At 31.5% G+C, this 27,943-nt stretch overlaps 1 protein-coding gene across 5 annotated transcripts in view; it reads left to right on the forward strand.

Moving 5' to 3' along the window:
- NECTIN3 (nectin cell adhesion molecule 3) overlaps positions 1-27,943 on the forward strand; it is a 166,543-nt gene that overhangs the window by 88,733 nt on the left and 49,867 nt on the right. For 4 of the 5 annotated variants that reach the window (XR_005216577.1, XM_037835203.1, XM_037835206.1 and 1 more), the window contains exons 4-7: positions 879-996; positions 3,621-3,772; positions 21,371-21,509; positions 24,273-24,357. Coding sequence is in view for 4 of the 5 variants with exons in the window: in XM_037835203.1 (XP_037691131.1) it covers positions 879-996; positions 3,621-3,772; positions 21,371-21,509; positions 24,273-24,357 (494 nt within the window). In the remaining variant the exon portion in view is untranslated. Of the gene's footprint in view, positions 1-878; positions 997-3,620; positions 3,773-10,053; positions 11,035-21,370; positions 21,510-24,272; positions 24,358-27,943 lie in introns of those variants that run through there. The other variant, XM_037835202.1, reaches the window with a different exon arrangement.

Below are 27,943 nucleotides of genomic sequence, written 5' to 3' on the forward strand. Positions count from 1 at the left end.
TGTTTCTCTTAGACTGTAAGCTTTGTGAATACAGGATCTATATGTATACCAAATGCCTAAAGCAATGTTTGACATTTGCTAGGACCTAAATCAAATCATGGTTTATTGAAATATTAGCATTGGACTTTATAGTTTGAAGTTAGAGACTTTTATTTTTGGTAGATACACATAGTTGCTCATTCGACTAATTACGTTTCACACATACTAAAAGATCTTTGGGTGCAATGAATAGATGAAAGTTCATGTGTTATAGTACAATTGATGCCCTCCATAATTTGCCTCAGTTATAAGTATATAGTCTTAGAAAGTTTATGTCACATCTCTACATAGCCAAGGAATATTAATTAATTATAATGTCGGGAACCTAACCTCTATAATTGAGATGTTGTTTCTTAGGGAGATATTTCCTTTTAGATTAAACATCTGTGTACAGGCAGTTTTACATGGTGACTCCGTAACTACATGACACTCAAACACCATGTCTGATTATTGAATTAACTGCTATGATATATTTGCTTTGTTTTTCTATCTCCACATCTCTCATCGTAGGGGACTCTTCTGTTTTGTTTTCAGTGATTATGGGTTTATAAATATTATTTTTGGTGACCATAATAACTAGAATATAATTTTACATACTTATAGCTTCCTAGTGTTCGAATATTCACTGTCCATTCCACTGTCCATTCCATTCACTCATTCTTTTCATCAACTAATATTTATTTAGTGCTGTCCTGAGCATTTGTTGTGTATGTTCAACATAAGAAAAAAATGGTTCCTGTCCTTCTAAAATTTAAACTATTGTATTAATGCTTTCTCATTGTATATTGCATTTACTTTTAACAAAAGATAATTTGTTTTATCATGTGTTTATTTTGTAGATGCTCCTGAGGTTTCTGTAACAGGATATGATGGGAATTGGTTTGTAGGAAGAAAAGGTGTTAATCTCAAGTGTAATGCTGATGCAAACCCGCCGCCCTTCAAATCTGTGTGGAGCAGGTAATCATATTTTATAATTCTAAAGAGAAATTATTTAGAAGTGTAAAGTTTTCTCAAATGCATGTATAAAATGGTTTTTATCAATGTATATCTGATTGTAGTAATAGTGGAAAAACTAAACTGAATAAAGGGTTTCTAAGTGTTTTCCTGCTGTACCCCTCTCCAACTTTCTACTCCATAAATTTTTTTCCTCAGAAGCTGTTTTAGCAATTTTAGTGATTTCTTCTAGTAGTTACCTTCATAGGTGTTAGTCTTAAGGTGCTACTTTTTGATTTACTGATTTTAAGTAGTGTCTATTGACTTCTTATAGGTGTTTTTATTTTATAGCCACCCCTTCATGAACCACAAACATACCCATAAATATATTCCTACCTTTCATAGTCACAATGAGGTTAAGCTACTTTTAGTTAAATTATCTCATCAGTGTTTGCATCCCTATGACAAGTAAGTATTGTTTCTGAGGGCTAAGTAGTATTCCAGAATTCAGGTTTTTTATATCTACAGCTATTTGCTTTTCTTGAGGCTAATTGTTGCTTCTTTTTACTTAAATAGTTGACTGTCTGCCTGCCCGTTAATTCTCTTTATCGCTGAAATTTCAAAATGGTATACTAATGTTTTCATTCATATTGCTCAGTATTTGGGATCCCCTTTCAATCTGGATACTTGTATTTATCAACTTTGGGTAATTTTCTTCCTACTATTTTTTTGGATCATTTTCTCCCTTTTTTTTTTCCTCTTCTCTCTTAACTGGAACTGCTATCTATTGTATACTAAATATCCTTTCTTTCATATTTTTCATACTGTTTTTGGTATTCTTATTAGGAGAATTCCTTGATTTTTATTTACCAACATTTTATTGATTTTTCAAAAAAAAATTTCTTGACACTTTCAATTTCTAAGAACATTTTTTTATTCTCTGTCCTTCTAGCATCCTTTTCTTGTTTTATGGATATTGTATCTTCCCATTTCTTCCTTAGGGATACTAAAGTTATTTTACTTTCAGAGAAATTTCTTTTTTTTTTTTTTTTTTGGTTTGGTTTGGTTTCTCGTTTTGTAGATTTTCCTTGATCTTCTTGCTTGTCCAGTCATTTCACAGTGAGACATTAAAATAAAATGCCTAGTAGAAACTCTGGTGAGGTTTACTCATCAGCACATTTAGAGAGGTGATCATTTCCCTAGGGAAGCTCCAGATGTCACTTATGGAAGGGTGGAAGTCATTTGTTCATGGACATTCAGTTTATTTAATTTTCCTTCATCCTTTTGCCTGAGAGATAAATGCCTGGTATTCTGAGCACAAAATTGGAAAAAATATGTAATTTTATTTTTTAACTTTCAACTAGTTCTTATTTTAACCATGTAAGAATATTATTTTTATTCTTCAGTGCTAAAGTAAAATACCAGCAACTCTAAAATATTTTACTGATTATTCTTCTTCCTCTTATCTTTGGGATCAAGAACAGAATCTTTCCACCTATTCTCCAGTAAGATTTACTTTTTCTCCTTTTTATTATTTTTACTTGTTCCTTTATAATCAGTTGTTTGTCTCTTTTTACTACAATATGCTTAGATCACTGAAAGCAGGGACCAAATCTTGTTTACCTTTGTATCTCAGCAGTACCTAGCAGAACAGAGTATGGGAAATATTAAGCTCCTACTAATTATTGAGTAAGTGAATGGTAGAAATTTTTTTTGGAAATCTGTTCAGCTCAAAATATGGCAGTTCAGCTAACTGTGAGTTAAACTTGACTCTGGGTTTACCCTGCTTTGTTTACTTGACCCTGTATCCTGTTGTCTTAATGAAATGTTTAGTAAAAATAAAGATCTATTGGTATTTTCTGTGGTAGCTGCAAGTTAGAAAAATGATGTTTAACAGTATGCTTAGTCCATTGCAATGAATTACTTTAAATTCTTTTAGAGACTTTATTCTTATTATGGCTTATAGTATATGTGTACACTAGATAGGAACTCTTGGCCAAATTAGTATGGGCATGTTTTAAAAGAGTTGTTATTGACATCAAATGGTGCCTTGGTTTTTTATTGTCAGAGAAGCCCACCTTGCAAAAGGTATTTTAGAAAGTCCCCCTTGGTATTTTAGAAACTCACTGTCTTTGAATGGGGCCCAGTGTGTTTGCTCAGTTTTAAATGATAATCTAGAAATATGGCACAGAAGTTGCTAAAACATCATGCATTTAAATGAGATGACTTTTCATTAAGACAGTTGAAGATATGTCCTCACTAGATCTACAATCCACAATCCACTAAGAATTATTGATACTGTGGGTATATCTTTAATATATTTTTCTAATTTTCCAGCTTTCTGATTATAGTTCTTTAAAATCACAGTTTTTTCTCTCCTTCCCTCCTATTCTAATATTTTAGCCTAGCTAAACTTATATGGATTGATATTTTGGAAGAATGGGCATTCTTAATGGATTTCATCTATTAGTTCATCTTTATTAAGATGAAGGAATTATAATTTTTATGCTTTAATTTTACAGTGAGTTTTACCTAAACTATACTGGTGCCTATACAAATACCTTAGAAGTGCAGTGTCTTATATTAAATACCTATTGATGAATACTTTCTGAAGATATTTAAAATATTTTCATCCTTTTAAAATCTAGGTTGGATGGACAATGGCCAGAAGGTTTATTGGCTTCAGACAATACTCTTCATTTTGTCCATCCACTGACTTTCAATTACTCGGGGGTTTATGTTTGTAAAGTGACCAATTCCCTCGGTCAAAGAAGTGATCAAAAGGTCATTTACATTTCAGGTAAGTTACTATTGTCTCACAAAATGGGTTGCTTAAAATATTCTTATAACAGTAATTACAGCAATAACACTGTAATCTGGGCAGCAGTTTACACTTGTGAAGAAATAAATTCTTTAGTGTGGGGTTTCCCAAGTAATCTAAAAGAGATATGATAAAGTAACTCTTTCTGAAATACGTATGTGAAGTGGCATGTTTTTACTTAAAAATATATCAAAATGTCTATGCAACAAGTTTGCATACACTTTAATGCCTATGCATTCAGTTAATGTTTCAGTTAAACACTAGTGAGTATTACCTCATAGGTAGTCTGGTTCTTTTGTCTTTACACCAAGAATAACATTGATTTTCTTGCTTTGGTGGCTACCCTAGGCACAAATGTCTGATAAATAAAATGGGATATCAACTTTGATGACCTGACTTGTTAAATAATGTTGTCGTTCAATATGGAACTATACCATATTGGGTTACTGAGAACTGAAGTAGGAATGCTCCTGAAAATGTTTTACTGAAATACAATTCATGTGTTTCTTGGTATCAGACCTTAAACCACTAAGGACTTGGGTTTTTCACATTCCATTTGTGTTATTGAATGTTTTTGTTAATCTGAGTATAAAGTTGGGAATTCACAAAATTTATTTAGAGCTAAAAATATATTTTCCTGGGTGTGGCTATGTATAATAAGTTATCAGTTGAATGCTTATTTTTAACAATTATTTAAAATTATTTAAAATATTTTGAACACCTCTTTACTAACTACAACAATGTAGCAATCTTCATGTTTAAAAATGGAAAATTGAAAGGAAAAAGGAAGAGAATCTTGAGAGATACAGGTTTGTATGTTAAATATATAATAGATAGTTAAGGTTTGTTTCTGATCAGATCTGAGACTAAATTAGAGACTTAGAAAAACTTTGTTTGCTTAAATGTTATGTTCTCATTACTTATGTGATCAAGAAGAGTCTCCCGTATTATTTTCTCATAAAACTTACCACCATTTGTAGTTTTATGCTTATTTATTTACTTATTATTTATCTTCACAGTTAAACACTTTGTTTTGTTTTATTAAGCACTGTTTGCATAGTCAACAATTAGTTTCATTTAAATTTAGCAAGAGTCCTAGACTATATATATCCCACCTTATTCTGACAGTAGCAGTGCTTTGGTGGAAATCTAAAGAAGCTTTAATATTAGTAAATGTTGGTTTTTCTTCCCTTAGAGAATTTTTATTAAAAATTCTTCTTTAGAAGAATACATAAGCCACAGGAAATACATATTTAAAATATACTTAAAGACTGTTTACCTTTTGTTTCTATTGTACAATTTAATGTGGGATATTACTTATAAATTGTAAGTTCAAATATAATTATGCAATAATTTAATTTAAATATTAGGGTTCAATTTGAGCACTCATGTTACTTATTCCATTGGTAATATCCTAAATTTATGTCTTTTAGCATGGTGAGGACACTTTCCAGTACTCCTGACTCATGTACCCAACTACCTGTTAATGAACCCATGTAGAAGTCTGAATAAGCATTTATAACTTATCACATTCAAAACGGAATTCCCAGTCTTCCTCCTGCCACTTGCCACCAAACCTGTTCCTCCAACAGTCTTTTCTTCTTCTAGTTATTGATAGCTCTATCCTTAGATTTACTCAGGGTACAACCCTTGATATGGTTATCCTTGTATTTGTTTTTTTTTTCCTTTCTGACACTATCCAGTCCATCAACAAATCCTGTCAACTTTCCCATTACCTTATATACAGAATCTCAACACTTCTCCATCTCTGCTATTACTGCTACTGCGGTTCCTGCCATCAGCAACTTTTACTGTACCACTAAAACAGCCATTTTATTATTTTTCCTACTTTTGCTGTTGTTGCTCTCTATTCTATCATCATATGAGCAGCATGAGTGATCCTTTTAAAAAGTTTGCCAGATATGTCACATCTCAGAACCTTCCATGGGGTTTTCATTTTACTCACGATGAAAATCAGGTCTTTACGATGATTTACAAGGCTCTATACTTGATCTGGTTCCACATTATTTCTGTGATCTCATTTCTTGTCCTTTGTTCACTCTGCTTCAGCTACACTGGCCTTCTTACTGTTCTTCGAACACAGCAGTCACATTGTTATCCTAGAGTCTTTGCATTTGCTATTTTCATTGCCTGGAATATTCTTCTACCAAATAGCCTTATAGCTCTTTCACTGACTTTTTTTAGTTGTTTGCTCAAATCTCACTTTTTTCAGTGAGGTCTTTTTTCCTTCAGAACAGTCCTTCAGGACTGTACCCTCTTTCCTCATTCCTTTACTACTTGCTGTCTTCTTTCTCTGCTTAGTTTTCTCTATAGTACTTGCTGCCATGTGACATTCGACTTATTTTATTTTACTTATATGCTTATCTGTTTACCCCCACTGGAAATAAACCCTAAGAGTACAGGATTTCAGTCTGCTTTGATTGCTGTTAATAGTCCCATGATGTGCAGTAATGTTTAGCACATACTAGGTTTTCAGTAAACTTTTGCTGCATGAATGGAAATATTTTTGAGAACAAATCAGGAAAGAATGAAAAATCCAGAATTTGCTTTTATGTAACTTATTTTCTTTTATTTCCCTATGGAGGGAATGCTGTTACACTGGTGATAAACTTTATGTAGTTTTTAATCAAGATATACTAAGTCTTATTAGAAGGGAAGTCAATTTTTGAATAAATGTGATAAATCAGAATTTTGTCGAAGTCCTTCAGAAGAAGACAGTGTTATGAGAGATGGTTTTCTTCAAGCAGTCGTTAAAAATTAAACATTACCTTTCTGACCAGAGTCTTTAATACAGCACACTAAACCAAGTTTATTTAACTCCTCTAAGAACTTCCTGGAGTATGCTGCTGCCTTTCCAAAATGACTATATTTAGTAAAACGTAGTAGGCTTTTTTTCAGAATAAGAGGCCATAATTCATTCAAAGTAAAATACCAAGCAGTTAAATCTTTCCATTGTAACTTTCCTCCAGGAAAAAAAGGTATGTACCTATAAAATTTATTACGTCAGTATTAAAATTGATATTTTAAAATTTCAAGAATGACTTTTAAAACATATTTGTAAAGTGCGTGTCTGTTGTAACCAGAGACTAAAACTAAAACTTCGAGAGTAGAATGAGCAACTCTAGTTGAGGGAATTTTGTCAAACATAAAATTTTGGACAAGAAATCATTGAATCAAGATTGAAAAACACAGTTTTAGTTATAATTTGTACTGATAAATTGTACTGATTGTGTAGTGGCAATCTCAGGGGATACAATGACTCTTTTCCCAATACTAACTTATTGCTGGATATTGTTTGATTTTCTTTTTTCAGTTTTTATTTGATGGTTTTTTTTCCCCCTAACTGATAACCTGTCATTTCTTTTTGAAAATAGAAACTCAGATTTGTATATATATTAAATAAGAGTTTTCCCATTCCTAAAACTCAAAATTAAAATGTAGTCCTATGGAAAACTTGAATTTCAAATCATACAGATTTTAGGATCTAGACATAATATCAGACTTATGAATCCATATTTTCTTAGCAGTTCGTAAACTTTAAAAATAGATTATGCTTATTTTAGACCTCCCATATAAAGTTTGAAAGAAAAAGAAGTCAATCCATTTAATTTTTTAACACAATAATTTTAGGTTAAAATATACCTTACTGGACTGTTTTCCAGTTTGACAGAAGTTATTAATTAGAAAAAGAAACTTGAATCATTCTTCATTTGGTTGGAGAGAGCTCAAGAGTTTATAAGTTCATTATATCTCTTATGTACTTGTTTATTGTATACATTCAACAAAGAACATAAAAAGTAATGCCTGACTAAAAAATTAAGAATGCTATTTGAAAGACTTTAAATCATGATAATTGACCTAAATAAGTAGTTAATGGTGATGACAAAATAGTTTTCCTGCCTCCTTACATGAATTGTGACTCATTCTAATTATCTTAGAGCAGGGTAAGAATTACAAAACGTGAATAAATGTCATATGTGCATTGTCATGTGTCCATTGCCCAAAGTATGAAATAAAAATATTAATCATAGTCCTTTTTTAATGGAATGATATTAATAGTGAGGTTATGCTGTTTTTAACACTGGTTGATGAAGGGTTGGAGGTAGATGGGTGAGTTGAAAATTTTCTAGAACTACTGACAAAATTAAGTAACTTAAGATTAAATTTATTTTTTGGTTATGCTGTCTTTTTGTTAGATTTCTTGAAAACTGTATTTTGTTGAATTTGAGTGAAACTGACAGTAGACATCCATGATCATATATAGAACATTTCAAGTAGAAATAAGAATGTGAGTGATTTTATTTTATTTTATTTTATTAGGATACTTAGTAAAAATGTTCAGTTACGTTTCTTATGCCTGGCAAGAGGTCAGGTGTATGCAGCGGTTTAGGAAAATTAGCATTTCATTAAGAGCTGCCAAGCACTTAAAATCTTATGGGCACAAAAATGTATAAATTTTAAATAATTACTTAAGTGGTAGTTATTTTCAGTTGGGCAGTCCATGCTGATAGTAGTTTATTGTAATACTTTTTTCTTTGGGAATCACTGAATAGATGTCATTTGATACTTAAAACTCGAACTTCCCCATAACCTTCCGTTTTAGAAAGTACATGAGCTGTCATGTAAATGATTTGTTTTAGTCTGTTCCTTTAATACCTTGTTTTGTGAAGTTGGGTTTATGACGCTTTACTACTTTAATACTAGAAATGATCCTCCTACAATTCCATAATTGTTTTCTTCATAGTGAATATGTTAAGCTAGTGAATACCTTCTCACATATTAAAACTCTTCCTTGATTCACTGACTTACATATACTATGATAACTAATATTCACTTCAAAATGCTTGACAGGATTGCCTGTTATATTGGTTTAACCTCATAGGAAATTAGTTATTACTGTACTCATTAAATTTTATACTGTACTTGTTAAATTTTTACCACATTCTGTACATATGGCATTCCGTGATGAAACCTGTTTCAGTAAGTATTTTTCTTTAGCTTGTAATTTAGAATAACTTACCCTATGTAGATTTAGTATTTTTCTAACAATCATTTTTAAAAATCTCTATCAGTACCATGCATTTAAGAAGTATTTATAGGAGTTTATCATTTTGGTCATTTGTTTTTATCTATGAAGAAATTCAAGATTTTTTAAGTCGTCCTTTGTTTGAACTCTAGAATTTTGTACAACATGACCTAAAAATATCAATTGATAATTAACCAATCTTTGATTTTGACTGTTTATGTTTAGTTGCTTTTTAATATTAATGGCTATTTACTCTGTATTCTAACAGCAATACATGGGATCATGTCCATCTAATATTTAAGTATTATTAGAATGTTCTCTCTAAAATATTAGCTATTCTTTGAGACTTTGTCATAAAGCAATGACATTAAATTTTCCAAGATATACTTGAAATTCCTTAATTTCTTATATGTTCAGATATCTTACCCATGGGGTAGTTGACATGATGATGGCATTTTTTTATAATACTTTATGATGTGTTTTTATTTTGTCTTTGTTTATTAGTCTCATTTGATAATAGCCCATTTGGCAAACAGTTTAAATATAATGCTTTTGTATTTTAAATTACTAAATAATGGTATATACTACATAACTCCTTTCTAAAAATTGAAGAATTTTCTTTAAGGAAAATATTTTTGAGAGAATTATTAAAACTGTTAAATTATACCATGCCCACTTAACAAGAACCTATAGTTTTTCATTCTTTTAATGATCAGTTTACATCTTATAAAAGTTAAGTATGGTAGGTAAAGTTGGATATTAAGAAAACATGCTCAGTTCTTTTCACACTTTTCATTTTATTTCCTTGTGTTACTGGCTAAGAAAATGCACATTCAAATTATTTAGTTAAATTTTTTGGTATGATAGTTCTTAAGCCAGCTTTATGTAGGACACTTAAAGTAATACTCTTCATTAAAAAAATACTTTTTTCCTCTGGAGTATAATATCACACTTAGACTTGGAATAGAATGATTTAGGATTTATATCGTAAAGTTATTTTTATTTCTTTCATTTTATCGGTTACTGACTTAAGAGTCAGTTTTGTTATTTTAAAAAATCTAAGTACTACCTTTTAATTATAATCAAATTAAGAATGAAAAACTATTGTTATTATGTTCATTAACTATGCTGTCTTTTCAACTTGCTGCTGAATCCACCTGCATTGACATTCTTTGCCTTTCTGTGTCTTGTCTATCTCTACTGTTTCCATTAGATCCTCCTACTACTACCACCCTTCAGCCTACAATTCAGTGGCATCTCTCAACTGCTGACATCGAGGATCTAGCAACAGAACCTAAAAAATTGCCCTTCCCATTGTCAACTTTGGCAACAATTAAGGATGACACAGTTGGCACGATCATTGCTAGTGTAGTGGGTGGGGCTCTCTTCATAGTACTTGTAAGTGTTTTGGCTGGCATATTCTGCTATAGGAGAAGACGGACGTTTCGCGGAGACTACTTTGCCAAGAATTACATTCCACCTTCAGATATGCAGAAAGAATCACAAATTGATGTTCTTCAACAGGATGAGCTTGATTCTTACCCAGACAGTGTAAAAAAGGAAAATAAAAATCCAGTGAACAACCTAATACGTAAAGACTATTTAGAAGAACCTGAAAAAACTCAGTGGAACAATGTAGAAAATCTCAATAGGTTTGAAAGACCAATGGATTATTATGAAGACCTAAAAATGGGAGTGAAGTTTGTCAGTGATGAACAATATGACGAAAATGAAGATGACTTAGTTTCACACGTAGATGGTTCTGTAATTTCCAGGAGGGAGTGGTATGTTTAGCAACCACTAAATGTGACTTAACTATGTACAGTGTTTCATTCATACTAGTTGATCATTTTCAGGTTGTTCATACTTTTTCTTGAGGAAGAATAAGCTTTTTCAAGTTGATTTTCAAGCTTTTTATATTCCAATCTGACAAATGAAAATGTAAAATCTGGGTTAAATGTATCTGAGCTGCTTTACAATTTTTTTCAATGCTGTACTACTGTCTCAAGATTTAAATTTTAATGCAGAGTACTTTATTGGTCTGTGGCACACAGGTAAGAAGGAAATGTCAACATTAAATGTATGGACATTTTTGGTACAAAAATTAAAAAAAAAAAAAGAACTACCTTGGCATTGTGTATTAAGTGTTTACCTAAGACTATAATCTCAAATACAATGTTTGTTAAACATATACCTCTCAAAATTTATCACCACTAAATGATACTGCATCAAAATTGACTATAAAACTAATTAAATTGTTTATATATATATTTTATTATAAAGAAAATATTCAGCTGGATGAAATATTTGTCCTTTTCAAACATTATTTTCTAAGTTTCTATACTAATAGAATCTTTACCTCTGCATTTGAATGAGCCTTGCCATAATTACTGTTGAGTGGCTTTTTAAAGACATTTTGTTGCACTAAAACTATGGTAGTAAACTCAGTGAACATGATGTGTGGAAGAGCATAATTAACTGATCAATATTTTTTCCCAGATATGTACACTACTTATAAAATACGTGTTTTTTAAACATTATTACAATTTTTTTCTTGTATTGTTAGGAGAACATGAATTTTGGTACTTTGGTAGTTTTGCTTTAATACTTTATGTCGTCAATATAAAAGTAATTGTAAAAAGATGATAACACAGTTAAATACAGTGCACAGAGGGCGTTTCAGAACATCGAAAAGTATGGGTAAATTAGCATTGAGGCACCAGTTTTACAAGTGAGAAGTTTCAGCAAGAATCTATACAAATAATTTTCTAGACCATCTTGTTTTTAGTCACTTAATGTTGATGTTGTTCAAACGGGTAAATGTACAGAAAAAATTTGGAAATTTTGGATTTAACTAGAGAAATCTGAATTATAGAACCAGTTCTTGATGGATTTGTGCAAACCATTCCCCTTTTCCTTCTAAATGTATGTATGTGTTTCAAGATTTTTGTTTTTCCAATTAAAACTGGAAACCTATCATGAGGTTTTTTGTTTTTGTTTTTTAAACATAATTAAGTGTATTCTTTCTAGAAATCATGTATCTTTTGAGAAAGAAATGTTACCTAAATCTTCAAATATGTATCTTTGTGAGGTGATTAAATTGCTCCTACAGTGGAATCCTATAGAATTCTAACGAAAGAACTATTTTGAATTCCAAAGGGTATGTTTTTCTACTTATGATTCATTGGGGAAAGAAAGGACTGTCTAGAATTGCCTTAGATTTTTGCAGGACAATTAAGTGGAAGTTAGGAGAATCATATAAATAAATTGTTTTGTAAATAAAAAGGCAAAGTAGGTACTTTTATTATGCTCTCAGCCCTCGATCTCATCACCCAACCCTTGCCATCAAATCTAAGAAAATGTTTTGAAAGGTGAAATTCTAATTGGTTCATAGATTTTGCAGGTAATGAGAGCTTGACTCTAAATGATTGTAAACTAGTTTTTTATTTTATTTAACCCATTTTGTGGAAATTAGAAATCTATTTTTTTCTTTTCCGAGCCAATTAGCATTAAGACTATACTATCAGACTAATGATAAAGGTTCACTGACACCTTGTTAAAAATGTATAGTCTTTAATTCAGTTAACTGCTGATTTATAAACATTAAGCCTTTTGGGTTCCAATCATTAGAAGAAAAATTTTCTTGATAATACCCTGTGATTGAAGTGACTTTATTTTTTATTTAAATACCGGTGATGATACAGCCATAAGAAAGATGGGTCTAAAATTTCTTGTTGTGGAAGATGTAAATTTCTAGCTTTTTCAAACAAAGTGCAATGGTTTTGAAATGCTGCATGAAGCTGCACAGGATAATCACATTTAGGATATTATATCAGCCTCAGTTTGAGTATAATCTAAAGGAAGTTAGTAATGTATTTCAAGAACTGTATTTCAATAATGTCTAATTATTGATCATGACCTTTTACATGTTGCCTTTATGAGGTTAGGATATTTTTTCAGGGGAGAGGGTACCTGGAAAACTACCAAAGAGTATTTATATACTTGGTATCCTTAACCAATATAAATCATTTGGTAAACAAAATTTCAAAATTTTAAGAATTTGATACTGACACTTAAGACTTTTGGAAGCATTACTCTGATGTTTATTAGAACTTATATATTTACCGTGCATAAAGAGCTGTTTGTAAACATGAATAGTTGTGTTAAATAAATATTTTGTTAAATTGATATTTGCATACCGGTGATGTACACAGCTATAATTGATAGCTATGAAAATCCTGTTTTGGAAAAAGATGGAAGGAATGTTTTCAGTATTTTTGGCCGTGTTTATGTTTCTTTCATATGTTTTGTACCATTTTTTTATTCACTTTAGGTTTTTCTTTCATGGAGTTAAAATATTTCAATAGTAGAATGGAGGTCGATTGCAACTCTGTTTTTTCTGCCATTTTTATTGAAGTAGATCGAAACTTCTTTTATTGGCTAGGGGTTAACTTTAAAAACTGATATTTCAGAAGTACTTTACAGTTGAAAGATTTAACATTTTTCCATGTATCCAATAGGTTTCTGTATGCTATAAATATATATGTTTAATATTAAAGAAACTGTTAGTAGTAAGTGTTGATTCTGTAGTTGTCATGTAAAGGAAAGTTCTATAAAGGTAACTGACTAAAATATTTTACATCAGGGGAGAAAGAAAGTACAGTGTGTAAGTGCCAATAATGAGAGAAACTTACCTATCTCATGTGTGAAAACATTTGAGTTTGATTTTACTTTTGGTAAATACTGTTGAAGCAAAGTATATGAATAAGTAAGAAGCTGTTAATGTGTGGAAGTATAATATGAAATGGAGGGAAGAAATGCTACCTATAATTGAATTTTTTTGTTTTAATAAGGAAATAGAATATAGACTGAATTGTTATTCCTGTTTACATGCTAAGTAGAAATTACCATTCATAAAAGTTCCTTTCTCAGATTTTTGGTATGTTGGATTTCATTTTAGTTTGTACAAGTGGTACTTTTTTTGTTGGTTGGTTTGTTAAACCAGTTTACCTATTAGGTGACAGGCCAGTAGCCATATGAGAAATCTTTAAATAAAAGTTTAAAAAAAATTCTTGAACGACATATTTCTGTAATGAGCCTATAGCTCTGTATTACCTACTTGTCCTCTTCATAATATTTATTGGAGTATGTGTGTAAGTAAACTTGTTTCCTTTATTTTAATTAATGATATTTTGTGGAAGTTAAAAAACTATTTTATATTTCTTCCTAGCCAAGATTATAGTATCAGGCTGGGATACAATTAGGTGAAGTTTGAGGGAGCATGTAAGTTGGCATGTTTTTCATTTTTAGCCAAAATTTGATTTCGATCATTAATTCACTATTTTATGTGTACACGATGAATAATGTTCTCCAGTCATGAACTACCCCATCTCTCTAGCCCAAATTTTGAATGTTTTTGCTGTGACTTGGGCATGAGTCAAATTTAATTTATTGCCTTTCACTTTAGAATGAACATATAAGATGTTTCTTGAGTTGGCGTTTCTTGTTTTTCACTTCTGTTTGATTAGAAATGCCATTGTTCTGAATTGTTTGTAACTGACCTTCTCCTTAGTCTCTGACATTTCAAATTGTGATAAGTTTTTTCTAAACCCCAAATTATTTCAGAGCAAGTAACAGTTTTTACATAACATACAATTTGACTGAATTAAGTTTGGTCCCCTCTTTGTATACCAATTTGAAAATAATAAAGGTGAACTTTCAGAAAAATTCCCACATTAAAGAGTCTTTGGGGTAATATGCACTGTAGGTCCTCAAACTTTTCTGTTTTTAATGCTTTCTGTTTATTTCTGTTTACTTCTGTTATATTCCAGTCAGTTGTATATATTTTAAAAATTTTTCTTTTTAGTGCATATCTTGTTTGAGTTGAGTAGTGATAGGTTTCCATCAAGAGTTTGAAACCAAACATTGTTTACAAAAGCTTTTGCTATATATACTCCTAGGGGTCCTTTCTTTTCTTGAACCTTTATGATAGTCCTGTTCATTTCAGGTTAGAAGGATAAAATATGATTGGATTTTGGAATGTCATAGTTCACTTGCCTGTAATTGCTACTACTTTGCCTGGCTGGTCACTATGGATTTGGCAGAATGGAGGTGAACTTTAATAAGAATAACTTTAAAATATAATAATTCTAGTCCTCATTTCCTTACATGTGTAGTTTCTATATAGATGTGATACCTAATTGCACAGTCTCAGTTATGAGAAATATTTCAGGGAAACCAGGTCTTGAAGGGGAAGTTTGACCTAAAAGCCGGGGGTTAATGTTCTAACTGTATAGATGTCTTTGCCTCCTAATTTTTTAAAAAAACTTTTGTTATGGAAAATTGTAAACACATACGAAAGTAGGTCTGTGGAATAGTGGTATGAACTTCCATGTACTCATCACCCAGCTTCAATTATTATCAATTCATCTTCATTCTTTTTTCATTTAAATCCCTACCCACTCCATTCCCCCTACCATTACTTCATCTTTAAATCTATATGATGTGGCTCTAAAAGATAAGAAATGTTTAATATTACAGAAAGTAATCATTACAAAAAAGAAATTAAAAAAAAAGTAATCATTTACTATGATTACCTCAAAAATTAACAATAATTCTTAATATCAAATAACCAGTGAGTTCAAATTTCTAATCATATATTTTTTGCAATTTGTTTTTTCAGGATCCATATATAGCCCATATATTTTGTTGGCTGAAATGTCTTTTAATCTATGCATCTCCCCTCTCCCCCCAGGTTTTACCTTGAAATTTATACGTTGAAGAAGTTACTTCATTTGTCCTGCGGGGTTTCCAAGTTTCAATTTTGCCAATTACATACCCCAAAGCATCCCCATTATTTTTTGTAAATTGATAGTGAAATCTAGAGCTTGATTAGACTGAGGTTTAATTTTTTTTTTTTTTTTTTTTTTTTTGCAAGATTGATTTATAAGTGAGGGTGTGTACTTCTATCAGATATCAGCTTTATTGTTTTGATGCTCAGTGCCTAGATCTATTAAACCTACTCTGGTAACATACAGTGTACTTTGAGGCCTGAATAATTATGTCCCTTTACCTGAAATTCACTTTCGTCTCTTTTCTACTAGGAAACCCAGTCCATATCACTCAGCTCAATTGATAGCTTTTTGAAACATCCCTTTTTCCTTTTAGAATTATGACTGATGCCTATATTTTTAATATTAATATCTACTTTATATAATTTTGCATTTTATTCTGGTTTTTAGTCTGTGTCGTCTAGATCAATGGTCTTCAAACTCTTGACTACCTGTAAGTTAAAAATTAGTGTGTTCTAATATATGTGTATTTGTAAATTATATGTATGCGCTATGATAGCTGTTTGCTACCTACATTATGAAACATTCAAAAATGGAAACTTTTAAAGTACTGACAAAATAATTTTGAATATTCACTTTTATACAAAATATTTTGGGAAATGTGATTGTTCATTTTTAAAGTTAACTTTTTTTTCATGAAAACTTATTTTTTAAACAACATGATTGAAAATGCTTCATTTGTTTTTTAATCTTGGTTTTATACTTTATGATCCACTTATTCAGAGGTCTGATTCCAAGTTCGTATATTTTGATATATGGCTTTTAGGTGTTACAGCTAAAGAGCTTCCTCTCAAAAACAAGTAGATTCAAATGGAGGAAGTACCTTATTGGGGACCTTAACAGTTTTAATTCTATCCACTAGTTTTAGGATTTGTCTTCATGTTAAAAGTGGTTTTTAAATATTTTGCTAATCACAATAGCTTCATCCTCACATTAGCTGCTGTTTCAGGCATGACATAATTTGAAGTTTATTGTTAATAAGAGTGAACATAAATCCATATTTTAGTTGATTTCCTGACACATTTAAAATTTTTGGTAGGCTTGTCACATCTGATTAGATTGCTATGGTTTTACTTTATAATATAACAAAACATTTGTATAATAGGAATAAGATACTTGAATTGCCAGTTTTTTGTTTTTGTTATTTGTGACTGTGTTATTAGTGGTGTCGTCATTCTGCACATTCTTTGAAGAAATGACATTTAATAGAAATGAATGCTTACTAGTATTTAATATATGGATTAGAACTGGTACTCCCACTTGGTCCACATATCAGGTTTTCTCCTCAGGAAGCATTCACTGATGCATTGCCTCCTTTACATATTTGGCTATTAGTTAAAATTAGTTTGCTCTACATATAATTTATTTTGTGTCATAAGATGCTTATTGCTTAGAGAGAAAAAACAAGTGAGCAGGTTTCATCATCTATCAATTCCATAATGGAACTATCCTACTCCACTGTTCCTACAGGATACTCTGTTTCTTCATGTGGCAAGTGAACACCTGATTTATGGACCAAGTAGGATTACCAGTGCCAATCCATAAATTATATATTAGTAGAACATTTGTTTTTATTAATATTTTTTAGGTAAGTGGTAATATTTCTTTCCATACTTTATATACGTATTTCATGGATTCTGTGACCCCACGTTGGAGATTTTACTCCATATTGTGAGGGCAGGGACTATATAAAACTCATCCTTGGATTCCTAACTCTTAGCACAAGGTCTGGCATATGTTAAGTGCTTGGTAACTTGTTGAGTGAGAGACTGAGGAGACTGACCTGACCCAAATGGAGCACTTTTATTAAAAAGTAATGAAATAAATATTTGGATGGATATAAAGGCTTAGATGTCATATTGAGAAGATAAACATTAAGAGGGATATTGAAAAATGAAGAATAGGATTATTTAAGGGAAAAAAATTGGTAATACAGTGTGTAATATGGTAGCAAATAAAAGGTTGGAAGATAAGTTTGTAGGATATCACATTGTCCATTTTGAATGATTATTTTTACTAAATTGCTGTAAAATATTTTAGTGTGAAGAATTAATTTTTTAAAAAATATTGTCACTCAGTTTCAGGTGTGGATAAGATATGCACAAATGATTGACTAGCTTTCACATATTTTTTCCTTCACCTGTATCAGTGATCATAACAAAGGACAAAACTTTAATTCACTTTAATGTGCATAATATGTATATATTTTTTAAAACTAATGGAAATACTTAAAATCTGGATTAAAGATTTTCAAGTATAGCTTGTTAACTGAATTTTGAACATTTTTTCCCAGGAGACATGTATAATATCTTTAATTATGAGCAACATGCTCTAGTATTGGGAAATGCTATGTTTCTTTTTTTGAAGGTGGGTTTCCAGTGAATGAGGATTACTACAACTGCTGTGGGAACAGCAAGTTGTTCCTTTAAGAGACCCATACACCAATCCTTTAGTGCTAAATATTTAAATGTGTTTGTCTTTTTTATATTCCGCTGCTTGCAAACATGTCATTAGATTTAGCATAACATCTCCTTAGATGATGGTAATACTACTTCATTTCAATCACTGAGTAAACTAGTTTAGCATTTTAAAATGCCAATTTTTATATGTTTGCTCACTTATTTCTTTTTTTTCCCCTTTGATGATTTTGTTTTGTGTTTCTGTGACTAGGGGTATGTGTGGGGGCAGTGTTGGGGCTAAATTCTCAATTTTCATCAGAGTACTCTGATTTGAAAGCAAAATATTCCAACTCTTCCTTAGCAATTTCATCACCTGTTAATACTTGTGAAAATATTATTTCTTGTTTTTCTTCAATTAATGGAAAACTCAGAAAGGGAAATCTGGAATATATACCAGGAAAATCAGTATGCAAATTCTATTATATTTAACATAATCAGTTAACCTTTATAGAGTAGTTTATCCAGTTGGTAAAAGCACTCATACCTTGTTTTTCTTCCAGTTTCTCATTTCAGCACTTGCTAGCATGTTCTAATACTAAGAAGAGGTGTGCAAAAAGAGAAGATAAATTTGAATAAATGGATAGAATCAGGAGAAGTAAAGATGCCCAAATTAAGATAGAAGAAAGTGGTGTGGTACACATACATTCAACTCTTACAGAATTCTAGTGCTAGAAATTGTAAGACTGAGAGAATTGGATAAGTAGAACATAATTTAAATGCTTGAACATAGTATCTCAACTTGGGAATTACTTTAGGATATTAAAAATGGCATCTGTTTAGAGTTGGGAATTATTTTAGGATATTAAAAATTACCTAATTACTGTTTTTTAATTAGAGAAGTTACAGGTTTACAGAATGATGCATAAAATCCAGAGTTCCCATATATCATCTATTTATGTTTTAGTACTTAAAAGCACCACCAAATTTTAAATTATTGCTAAGGTTAAATGAAAGGCATTTTTGGAGGAATCTAAGGTTTGTGAACTTATAATATTCTATTGGTTGAGAATCTTAATTTGGGCTATGAATATTCTAAGAGTGACCTGAGCTTTTGAACACTAATTTTGGAAGTATTAATATAAATATATTAACCTTGTCATTTCATCAAAATAATAACAGATTTCAATTCTGTACCCTTGGGCAAAAATGATGGAACTACTCTATCTTTTTGCAAAAGAAAAAAGTTTCCGTTAGAAACCTTTAAGTAGAGTGCTAAATACTTTAGGATTTTTTTATTGCTTCCACTTGAGTAGATGGACAACCTAGGTGGAATCATGTAAGCTTAATGGTATTCAACTAAACTATTGTTAAATAATAAGTACAGTCATCTACTTTATAGCTGTGTACAGTGGTCAAAGGTGTAATTTATATGGTGGGAAAAATGATAATATAAAGCAGAAGATTCCCCCTAAGTCATCCCAGATCTCTTTCACATTTATAAGAGTGGAGTAATATTTGACCTCACTGGCTTTCAAATCCTTTTCTCATATTTAGATGAAGATACTAGGGAATAGAAAAATGAGCAACAATGGAAAGATAAACAAGGCATCAATCAGCAAATGGGGTTAAAACCCTGAATGACTGAACCCATTATATATATTTTTAAATAGCCTATTTTTCACTATTTCTAGATTCTGTCCAGGATTTTAAAGGTTATTGGAGTAGAAGACTTACCCTCACTGGTGTGAGATTTTTTAGTCTAGAATGAGTCGAACAGAATGACTCAGTAAATTATTAAGCCAGGATTCTTAATGGATTAAAATAGCTTAAAGAAAGAAATTTCATATTTTTTCCAATTATAAAAATTTCTTTAGAATCTGTGACCCAGATTCTAATAAAAATAGAATTGGGAAATTCTTCTGAATATGTATTTATATGGAAATACTATGATTCATAAATAGGTGAAACATATTCCAAACCTAATGCAGTAATGATACTTCAATTCCATTTAAACTCACCATGTCTGGATCATAACAATGATTGGCATTATATGAGAGTATATATGAATCTATAAATTTGAGTGAAAATTAAACTCTTCGTTACCAAGTAGGGGACCGAAAAGGGAAGTCTATATTAGATGTTGCAAAGAAAAAGAGTCTTCTCTCCCAACAAGGGCAGCAGGGTGGAGGGTTTCTTCCATCCCAGCCTAGCTATATTTCACCCTTTTCTCTCTACTACTAATTGATGAGGTGACCTTGGGCAGATTATAACTTTAGAACTTCAGTATCTTCATCTATAGAATATAGTTTCAATATCTTTCTTATTGGGTAGGAAGATAAAATCATGTTGAAAGCAGTTTGTTGTAACTTATGAATCACCCCACAAAATTCAGTTATTGCGTTGTGACTGAAATTGTCAAATTTACTTGTGAGGATCAATGGTTTCATTATATCTCATAATATTTATATTAAAATATATAGGCAATTGGTAATATTTAGTAAATTCCCTTATTGGTAGTTCATAAAATAGAGCTATCTTAATTTTTTACAATTATGTGAAATGCTAACTGCTAAATAAATTTTTTAAATCCTTTCTTAGAAAATTTGTAGTGCAGGCTGGGAAAGAAGTTGGTAATCAGAAATGTAGCCAGGAGATAGGAAGGAATTTGTCTTTAATTCTGTAACAAGCTATTTAAAATGTACTTTGTATTAAATGTTCATGAATTAAGGGAAAATTTTTTGCAACAAGTACTGTTTTAATAATATTTCTATTTTAAAACATTTTAAAAATTTTACAGTGGTCACCTGAAAAGCCACTTTTTTGCTATAATTGTTTGGTCTGGGATATTTTTATTTTTTGTTTTATCCCAGAAGAGTTTGGGTTTCTATATGGTTGGTTAACTCTTAAGGAATACTGATTTTTTTTTTTTCTGGTTTGTCACTTTTTAGAGTAAAAACTTTAAAAAATTGTTTTCCATCTTTATCTTCTTTCTCCAGACATTCTGTGCCCTTAGAGAATAGATACACTTGCTGATGTCTGAGTGGAGAGATACTTTTCATAATTTGAAAAAAGCAAAGCTGGGGTCCTAAAGTGACATCTTACAAGGAGGAAAGGTTAGAATAGTACTGTTAAAACTAATGAATCAAATTTGGGGTGTTCTAAGCCTGCCATTGGATAACACTTCAAATTATCCTTGCCCAATGTAGGAATTAAGGCACACAATTTGAAGAACCCTTTTTTTTTAAATTGTTTGAAAGGCCTAATTTTTGTTACTTTACAGATGTTCCGTTTAAGCAGACCTCTTCAGTAGCTGTAGCTGGAGCTGTAATTGGAGCTGTCCTTGCCATTTTCATCATTGCTATCTTTGTGACTGTTCTGCTGACTTCTCGAAAAAAGAGACCATCCTATCTTGACAAAGTGTAGGTAACTTTTTTGCCTGTGGTCACCTATGAATATTCAATAGAGGTCAGTCTTCATGTCTACCTTTACTGCTGCTCATATGTAAAATATTCAGGGGATGGAAGTAAAGATACTGTTAATACCCTTGTCAGATGGCTGTGGTTTCATAAGAACATCTCACACTACATCTTGGTAAAAGAGCAGTGTCAAGGTACTGCTGGACAGATATGTTGGACACCTTTCTCCCTGCAGTATATTAGACATCTTTTCAAATGGCAATGTGATGGCACTTTGTGTTGTCCTGCGTTCTGAATATAAATGCACTGCTTTGATGAAGTAGGAGTTGAAAAACATAAAAGTAGCTCAGAAGTTTAATTGCATCTTCAGATTGTATGTCTATTGTATAGATACAGCTTAATTTTCAATTGCCAAGAGTTACTAGGTTTTATAGGTTATTAAAAAATACTTGGTTTTTGTTTTGGTGAATTACAAATAAGTGTCTTTTTAATTAAGGAGAAGGCAGTGTTTTTGGCCTAATTCTTGATACAGAATTGTAAAGCAGAAATTCCTTTTTGAGACCTATGTCCCTAGTAACTTAATTCTATCCACAGCTCTTTTGTTTCATCTTCATCTACGAAATGTGAATAATGTCTTTTTACCTCATTTGGTTGTGATGAGGATAGAATAAGAGAATGTCATTTTATGAACTATATGGTGACATTTGTTTTGCAGTTTATTAATGTTTTTATATTGGGACATAAGGCTGGCTTTCAAAGAATGTATTTCTTCTATCTTTATAAATGCTTTGTGTGTCTGTCTGTCTAATCTTTATATATGATTAGTTATATCACATTGGTCGTTTGGGATTGAAGATCTCTGGGTGTTAGTCTCAGCTCTCTTATAATCAAATTAGTGGTGTGACCGTGAACAAGTCACTTCACCTCCGTGAACCTCATTTTTTTTTTTTTTATTGAAATTTTTTTTTATTGAGATATATTCACATACCACGCAGTCATACAAAACAAATCGTACTTTTGATTGTTTACAGTACCATTACATGGTGGTACATTCATCACCCAAATCAATCCCTGACACCTTCATTAGCACACACACAAAAATAACAAGAATAATAATTAGAGTGAAAAAGAGCAATTGAAGTAAAAAAGAACACTGGGTACCTTTGTCTGTTTGTTTCCTTCCCCTATTTTTCTACTCATCCATCCATAAACTAGACAAAGTGGAGTGTGGTCCTTATGGCTTTCCCAATCCCATTGACACCCCTCATAAGCTACATTTTTATACAACTGTCTTCGAGATTCATGGGTTCTGGGTTGTAGTTTGATAGTTTCAGGTATCCACCACCAGCTACCCCAATTCTTTAGAACCTAAAAAGGGTTGTCTAAAGTGTGCGTAAGAGTGCCCACCAGAGTGACCTCTCGGCTCGTTTTGGAATTTCTCTGCCACTGAAGCTTATTTCATTTCCTTTCACATCCCCCTTTTGGTCAAGAAGATGTTCTCCGTCCCACGGTGTCAGGTCTACATTCCTCCCCGGGAGTCATATTCCACGTTGCCAGGGAGATTCACTCCCCTGGGTGTCTGATCCCACGTAGGGGGGAGGGCAGTGATTCATGAACCTCATTTTTTTCATGTAAATGGCACCTTATAATTTGCTGTGATTTTCATTAGATGAAAGAAAATAAGTGCTTCAAATAAAGGGACTATAAACTCAGCAGAGTAAGTGTAAGAGAAGTTCTGTAATATTTCAAGAATAATTAACATTTTAGTTCCCAAATTATCTCAGACTTTACTATAATTCACATAATTTATTAGTAGACTAATATAACCTTTTTATATATTGTTTGACATTCTCTTCATTTAAAATATTGCTTTGTGTTCATGTTCAGAAGTTATTAGACCACAGAATTTGTAATTACTTCAGCCTCTATGGCTTTCATTCACTTTATCCTTTAATATGGGTAATATTTTTATTTGATTTACTAATCAAGAAGTATTGAAAATTAGTTATCTGTGATTTTCAAAAGTATGAGAATGTATGTAAAATTATTTTATGAAATTACAAAGAGCTACAGAATATAATATTTAAACCTATTTTCATTGTAAATAAACAATGTTTAAATATGTGAAAATATGTTTTTTAATAGATAAGGTCATTTGGCATAATAAATACATTCCCTAAAGATGTAATTTTCTGTTTATTTCAGATGGCAAGATTTATGATGGTCTAGTGATTGAAAATCTTTGGGTGATGAATATTCTGAGTGACCAAGGCTTTTGAGAATTAAATTTGGAAGTGTTTCCATTATATGATAAAAACTTTTGTCATTATCATTTTAAGACATAGCTTTCTAAATAACTTTTATGACACTTTGGGGGAAAGTCCCTTCCATTATACAGATGTTTTATTATCTTTAAAATTCTGGTGGACATAGTCAAATATTTTAAAAAGGGCAATACTTAAGTAGATTGGGCATGTATTGTATTACATGCTTAATAATTTTTTAAAAAAATGCTTCTACTTGAAATACTTCTTTAAATATGAATTGATTTGATTGGCCTTACACATCGTAACCTTTAAAAGCCCTTGATTATTTTTCCATCTTTGAGTGATTAATGGAAATATAAGAGCCAAATTGAACACGTAGACTAATATAAATATTTGTATGAGGAAAACATTCTCAAAACTTATGAGAACCTTGATTTTCTACCCCCCCCCCTTTGGTAAGTGTGTAAATCAAAAATTTTTTTTAACATTTTTAATGCAGGATTGATCTTCCACCTACCCATAAACCACCTCCTGTGTATGCAGAAAGACCCCCCCCCGTGCCTCAGAAAGACCTTCAGCATCAGGTATGTGTTCATGAGTACGCTCAGAATAATCTAAAACACAATTAAAAGGCACTAAGTCCTTTATATTATTTGTTTCAAACATGTTACCTAATCAATCATTATACCTTAAGTATTATATAATAATATTACATAATTCTTAATTTGCTCAATTCTTAATTTGCTTCATCAATTCTCTGAAATGTGTAGGGCATCTAATTTTGTCTATAAATTAGTAAGAAAAGAATTAGGGCCATGAAAGCTAAGACAAATCAATATTGTATTAGAAATACGAATTTTTATTAAAATCTTGTGGTTGAAGACTTTATTGTTAACGGAGTTTTACAATGATAGAATCATTGTAAAATATCCATTTTTATATAAAATAAAAAGTAGAAAAAGTGAATGTCTTTGGCAGGGTATGATTAAGAGCTGCTTCTCCTTGGAGTAATATATTTTTTTTTCTTTTCAGTATTTTCATGTTTTAACATTCCTTTATTTAGCAACAAAAATGATATATTCAGTTTTAAATTCTGGATATGAGTATTGGGCTCCATAGTATATTTTTTATAACTTTTCATATTTATTTTGGAATCAGTTAACAGTAATTCATATAAAAATATTGATTCAGTGCTTCTAACTCATGTTCTATGCCTGGATTAAGATATTGTATTTGAAACTTGGGAAAGTTTAAACTGTTAGAATGTTTGAATTCTCTTTTTAGTTTTTTGTTTTTTCTTTTTTCTTTATCATCCATGCAATCTATTGGTTCTAGCCCTATTTTGGGGTTTAATTACCTCTAAGAATAGTCTATAATATTTTCTTCCCAAAATATGCCCTCTATTTTCACCCTGAGTGAGGCAAATCATTTACTTAGCAATTAATTAATTTGGTTGAAAAATTCCAAAGGAATGTTTTTGTCAAGGTGTTCTCAGCTTCCATTCCTTAATTGACCCTACACTAAGTCTACTAATAAGGCACAGGGTAATATTTTCTGGCCTGCTCACCCATTATCAGTGTGCACCAGCTTTGTCATCTTGCACAAGGAGGCTTGTCATCATTCCAGACCTTTTGTTCTTGCATCTCTTTTGGCAAATGTATTACCTTGACAAGTAGTGTGAAATGTCAAGAAAACACTTAGGTAGAGCTGTTGTTAAACTACTGCAGAATGATAGTTGTCTTTCTCCCTCAACACAGCTAGCAATTAACCAGTGGATTTCTAGATCTAGATTTTGGGATTTTTTAGAGCATTCTTTGATTTTCAAAGACATATCCCCTAATTGCACATAATTTTATTGTCAGTAAAATCAGTTGATTATATAATTTCTTATTTAATATTTTCAAATTTAATATTTATACAAAAGCTTCTAAATTAGAAAATAATGATTTGGCTCTGATCATGTGTCCTGGATGCTGGTAAATAAACACAAAAGGAAAATATTTCTGGGATGATTTGAGTCGACAGTGGTGCAAACTGCAGTTTTTAATATCCTTGGAGTCAGAGAAGGTTTCTTGACTGAACCAATTTTGGCAGTAGGAATTTTGAGACCAGGTGATAAATTGCATAATGAAAAACATGAATGTGAGTGGAAATGAAGAGTTACGTAGAAAAGTAATGGAAGATATTTTAGAAAAAAAATGGATTGGAGAGAGCACCTGCAGTAGGTGACAAACATTGGACTTTGGGAATCAGACTATTTTAGTAGCATTGTGATTTTTTTTCAGTCATAAAGCCATTGCAAAGCATGATTGTTTTTTCCTCTTTTAGCTAGAATACTCTGATCCTATAAAACATTACTAAGGGTCTAGTAGTTGTCATTTTGCTTGGGAGCATCAGGGCTTGTGTTGGAGATGAAATGATTCTTAATTCTATAAAGCATTAGGAATAAGTTAGACTAAAATCATCATCCATCAGTACGATAATCTGTTATGATGCATGCATTATGCCATATGTTAATTTATGCCAAGTGTTCCAGTTTGCTAATGCTGCAATTATGCAAAATATCAGAAATGGATTGGCTTTTATAAAGGGGGTTTATTTGGTTACAAATTTACTGTCTGAAGGCCATGAAAATATCCAAATTAAGGCATCAGAACAAGTATACTTTCACCGAGGAAGGCTAATTATGTTTGGAAAACCTCTGTTAGCTGGGAAGGCACATGTCTGCTGTCTACTGATACGGGGATGTGTTCCAGCTCCTCTCTCAGCTCCTGTGTGTTCTTCAAAATGTTGCTCTTGGGGCATTTTGTCCTCTCTTAGCTTCTCTGGAGCAAACTTTGGGCTAGTGTCTCCAAAGTGTCAGCAAAAGTCTGCTTTCAACAGCCGTCTCCAAAATGTGTCTCTCAGCTGCAGCAGTGAGCTCCTTCTATCTGAGCTCTTATATAGGACTCCATGATTAAATCAAGACCCATGCTGAGTGGGGGGCCACACCTCCATGGAAATAATCTAATCAAAGGTATTACTCACAGTTGGGTGGGTCACATCTCCATGGAAACACTCAATCAAAGGATTTCAACTTAATAAACACTAATACGTCCGTCCCCACAAGACTGCATTAAAGAACGTGGCATTTTGGGGGACATAATGCATCCAAACTGGTATGCCATGTTTTTAAAAATTAATATATTGATACCAAAATGCAAAATACATAGTAACTGTTTCCTGGGTACCAAGTATTTGTAAGTGTGTAACTTTTATCACATTAATTTCATGCACTGACAACATGTTGTGATGGTCAATACCTTAGTAATGTTCTTCTTCACTAGATAAGTTGTCAAATTTTAGACTCACAAAATAATTCCTACTAGAAGTCATTAGTCATCAGTCCTCATAGCCAGATCTGATGACCAAGGTCTCATTTAATATGCCTTCCACTGTAGAATGGAAGTTTTCAAAGAGTGGCCAATGTAGCCACCTTTATCAAAATCCTATGCATTATTAAAAATGAAAATTCCTGAATAAAGTTTCAGATGTACTGAATCAGAATATCTGAGATTGGTGACATTGGGCATATTAACTAGCTCACCAAGAATATTTTAATGCACATTCAAGTTTGAGAACTATTACTGTATCTCTATTTCAACCTTAATAGCTTTAATAGTATTCCACAGTGTTTATATACACAGATTATTTAACCATTTTCCTAGGTTGTTTCCCAGTTTTTTCTATTATAATAACTTATACAGTGAGGGTATTTTTATATGTTTCATTATATACATATATTTATAAAATATATGCCAAGAAATGGAATTACTGTGTGCAGTTTTAAATTTTAGATAGGTGCCATAAGACTGGCCAAAGTAGCTGTATCAGTTTATATTCCCACAAATAGCATATTGAAACCCATTTCCCTCTCCAATACTGCTTATTAGAGCTTTTCTTTTTTGCCAGATTGATAAACGGAAAAATCGCTCATTTAAAAGATTCCTTATTTGTAGATTCCTGGATGAAATTGATCATCTTTCCATAATTGATTGCTTATTTGTAGTTCTGTAAGCTACCTTTTTGCATCCTTTTCTACATTTTCAGAGACCTTTTGAAATTTCCTGTTAAATCTTTAGGAACTCTTCAGTATGGATAGTAATCTTTTTTTCTTACAACCTCTAATTT

The sequence above is a fragment of the Choloepus didactylus genome, chromosome 1 (genome assembly GCF_015220235.1).
Source record: "Choloepus didactylus isolate mChoDid1 chromosome 1, mChoDid1.pri, whole genome shotgun sequence".
NCBI lineage: Eukaryota > Metazoa > Chordata > Mammalia > Pilosa > Megalonychidae > Choloepus > Choloepus didactylus.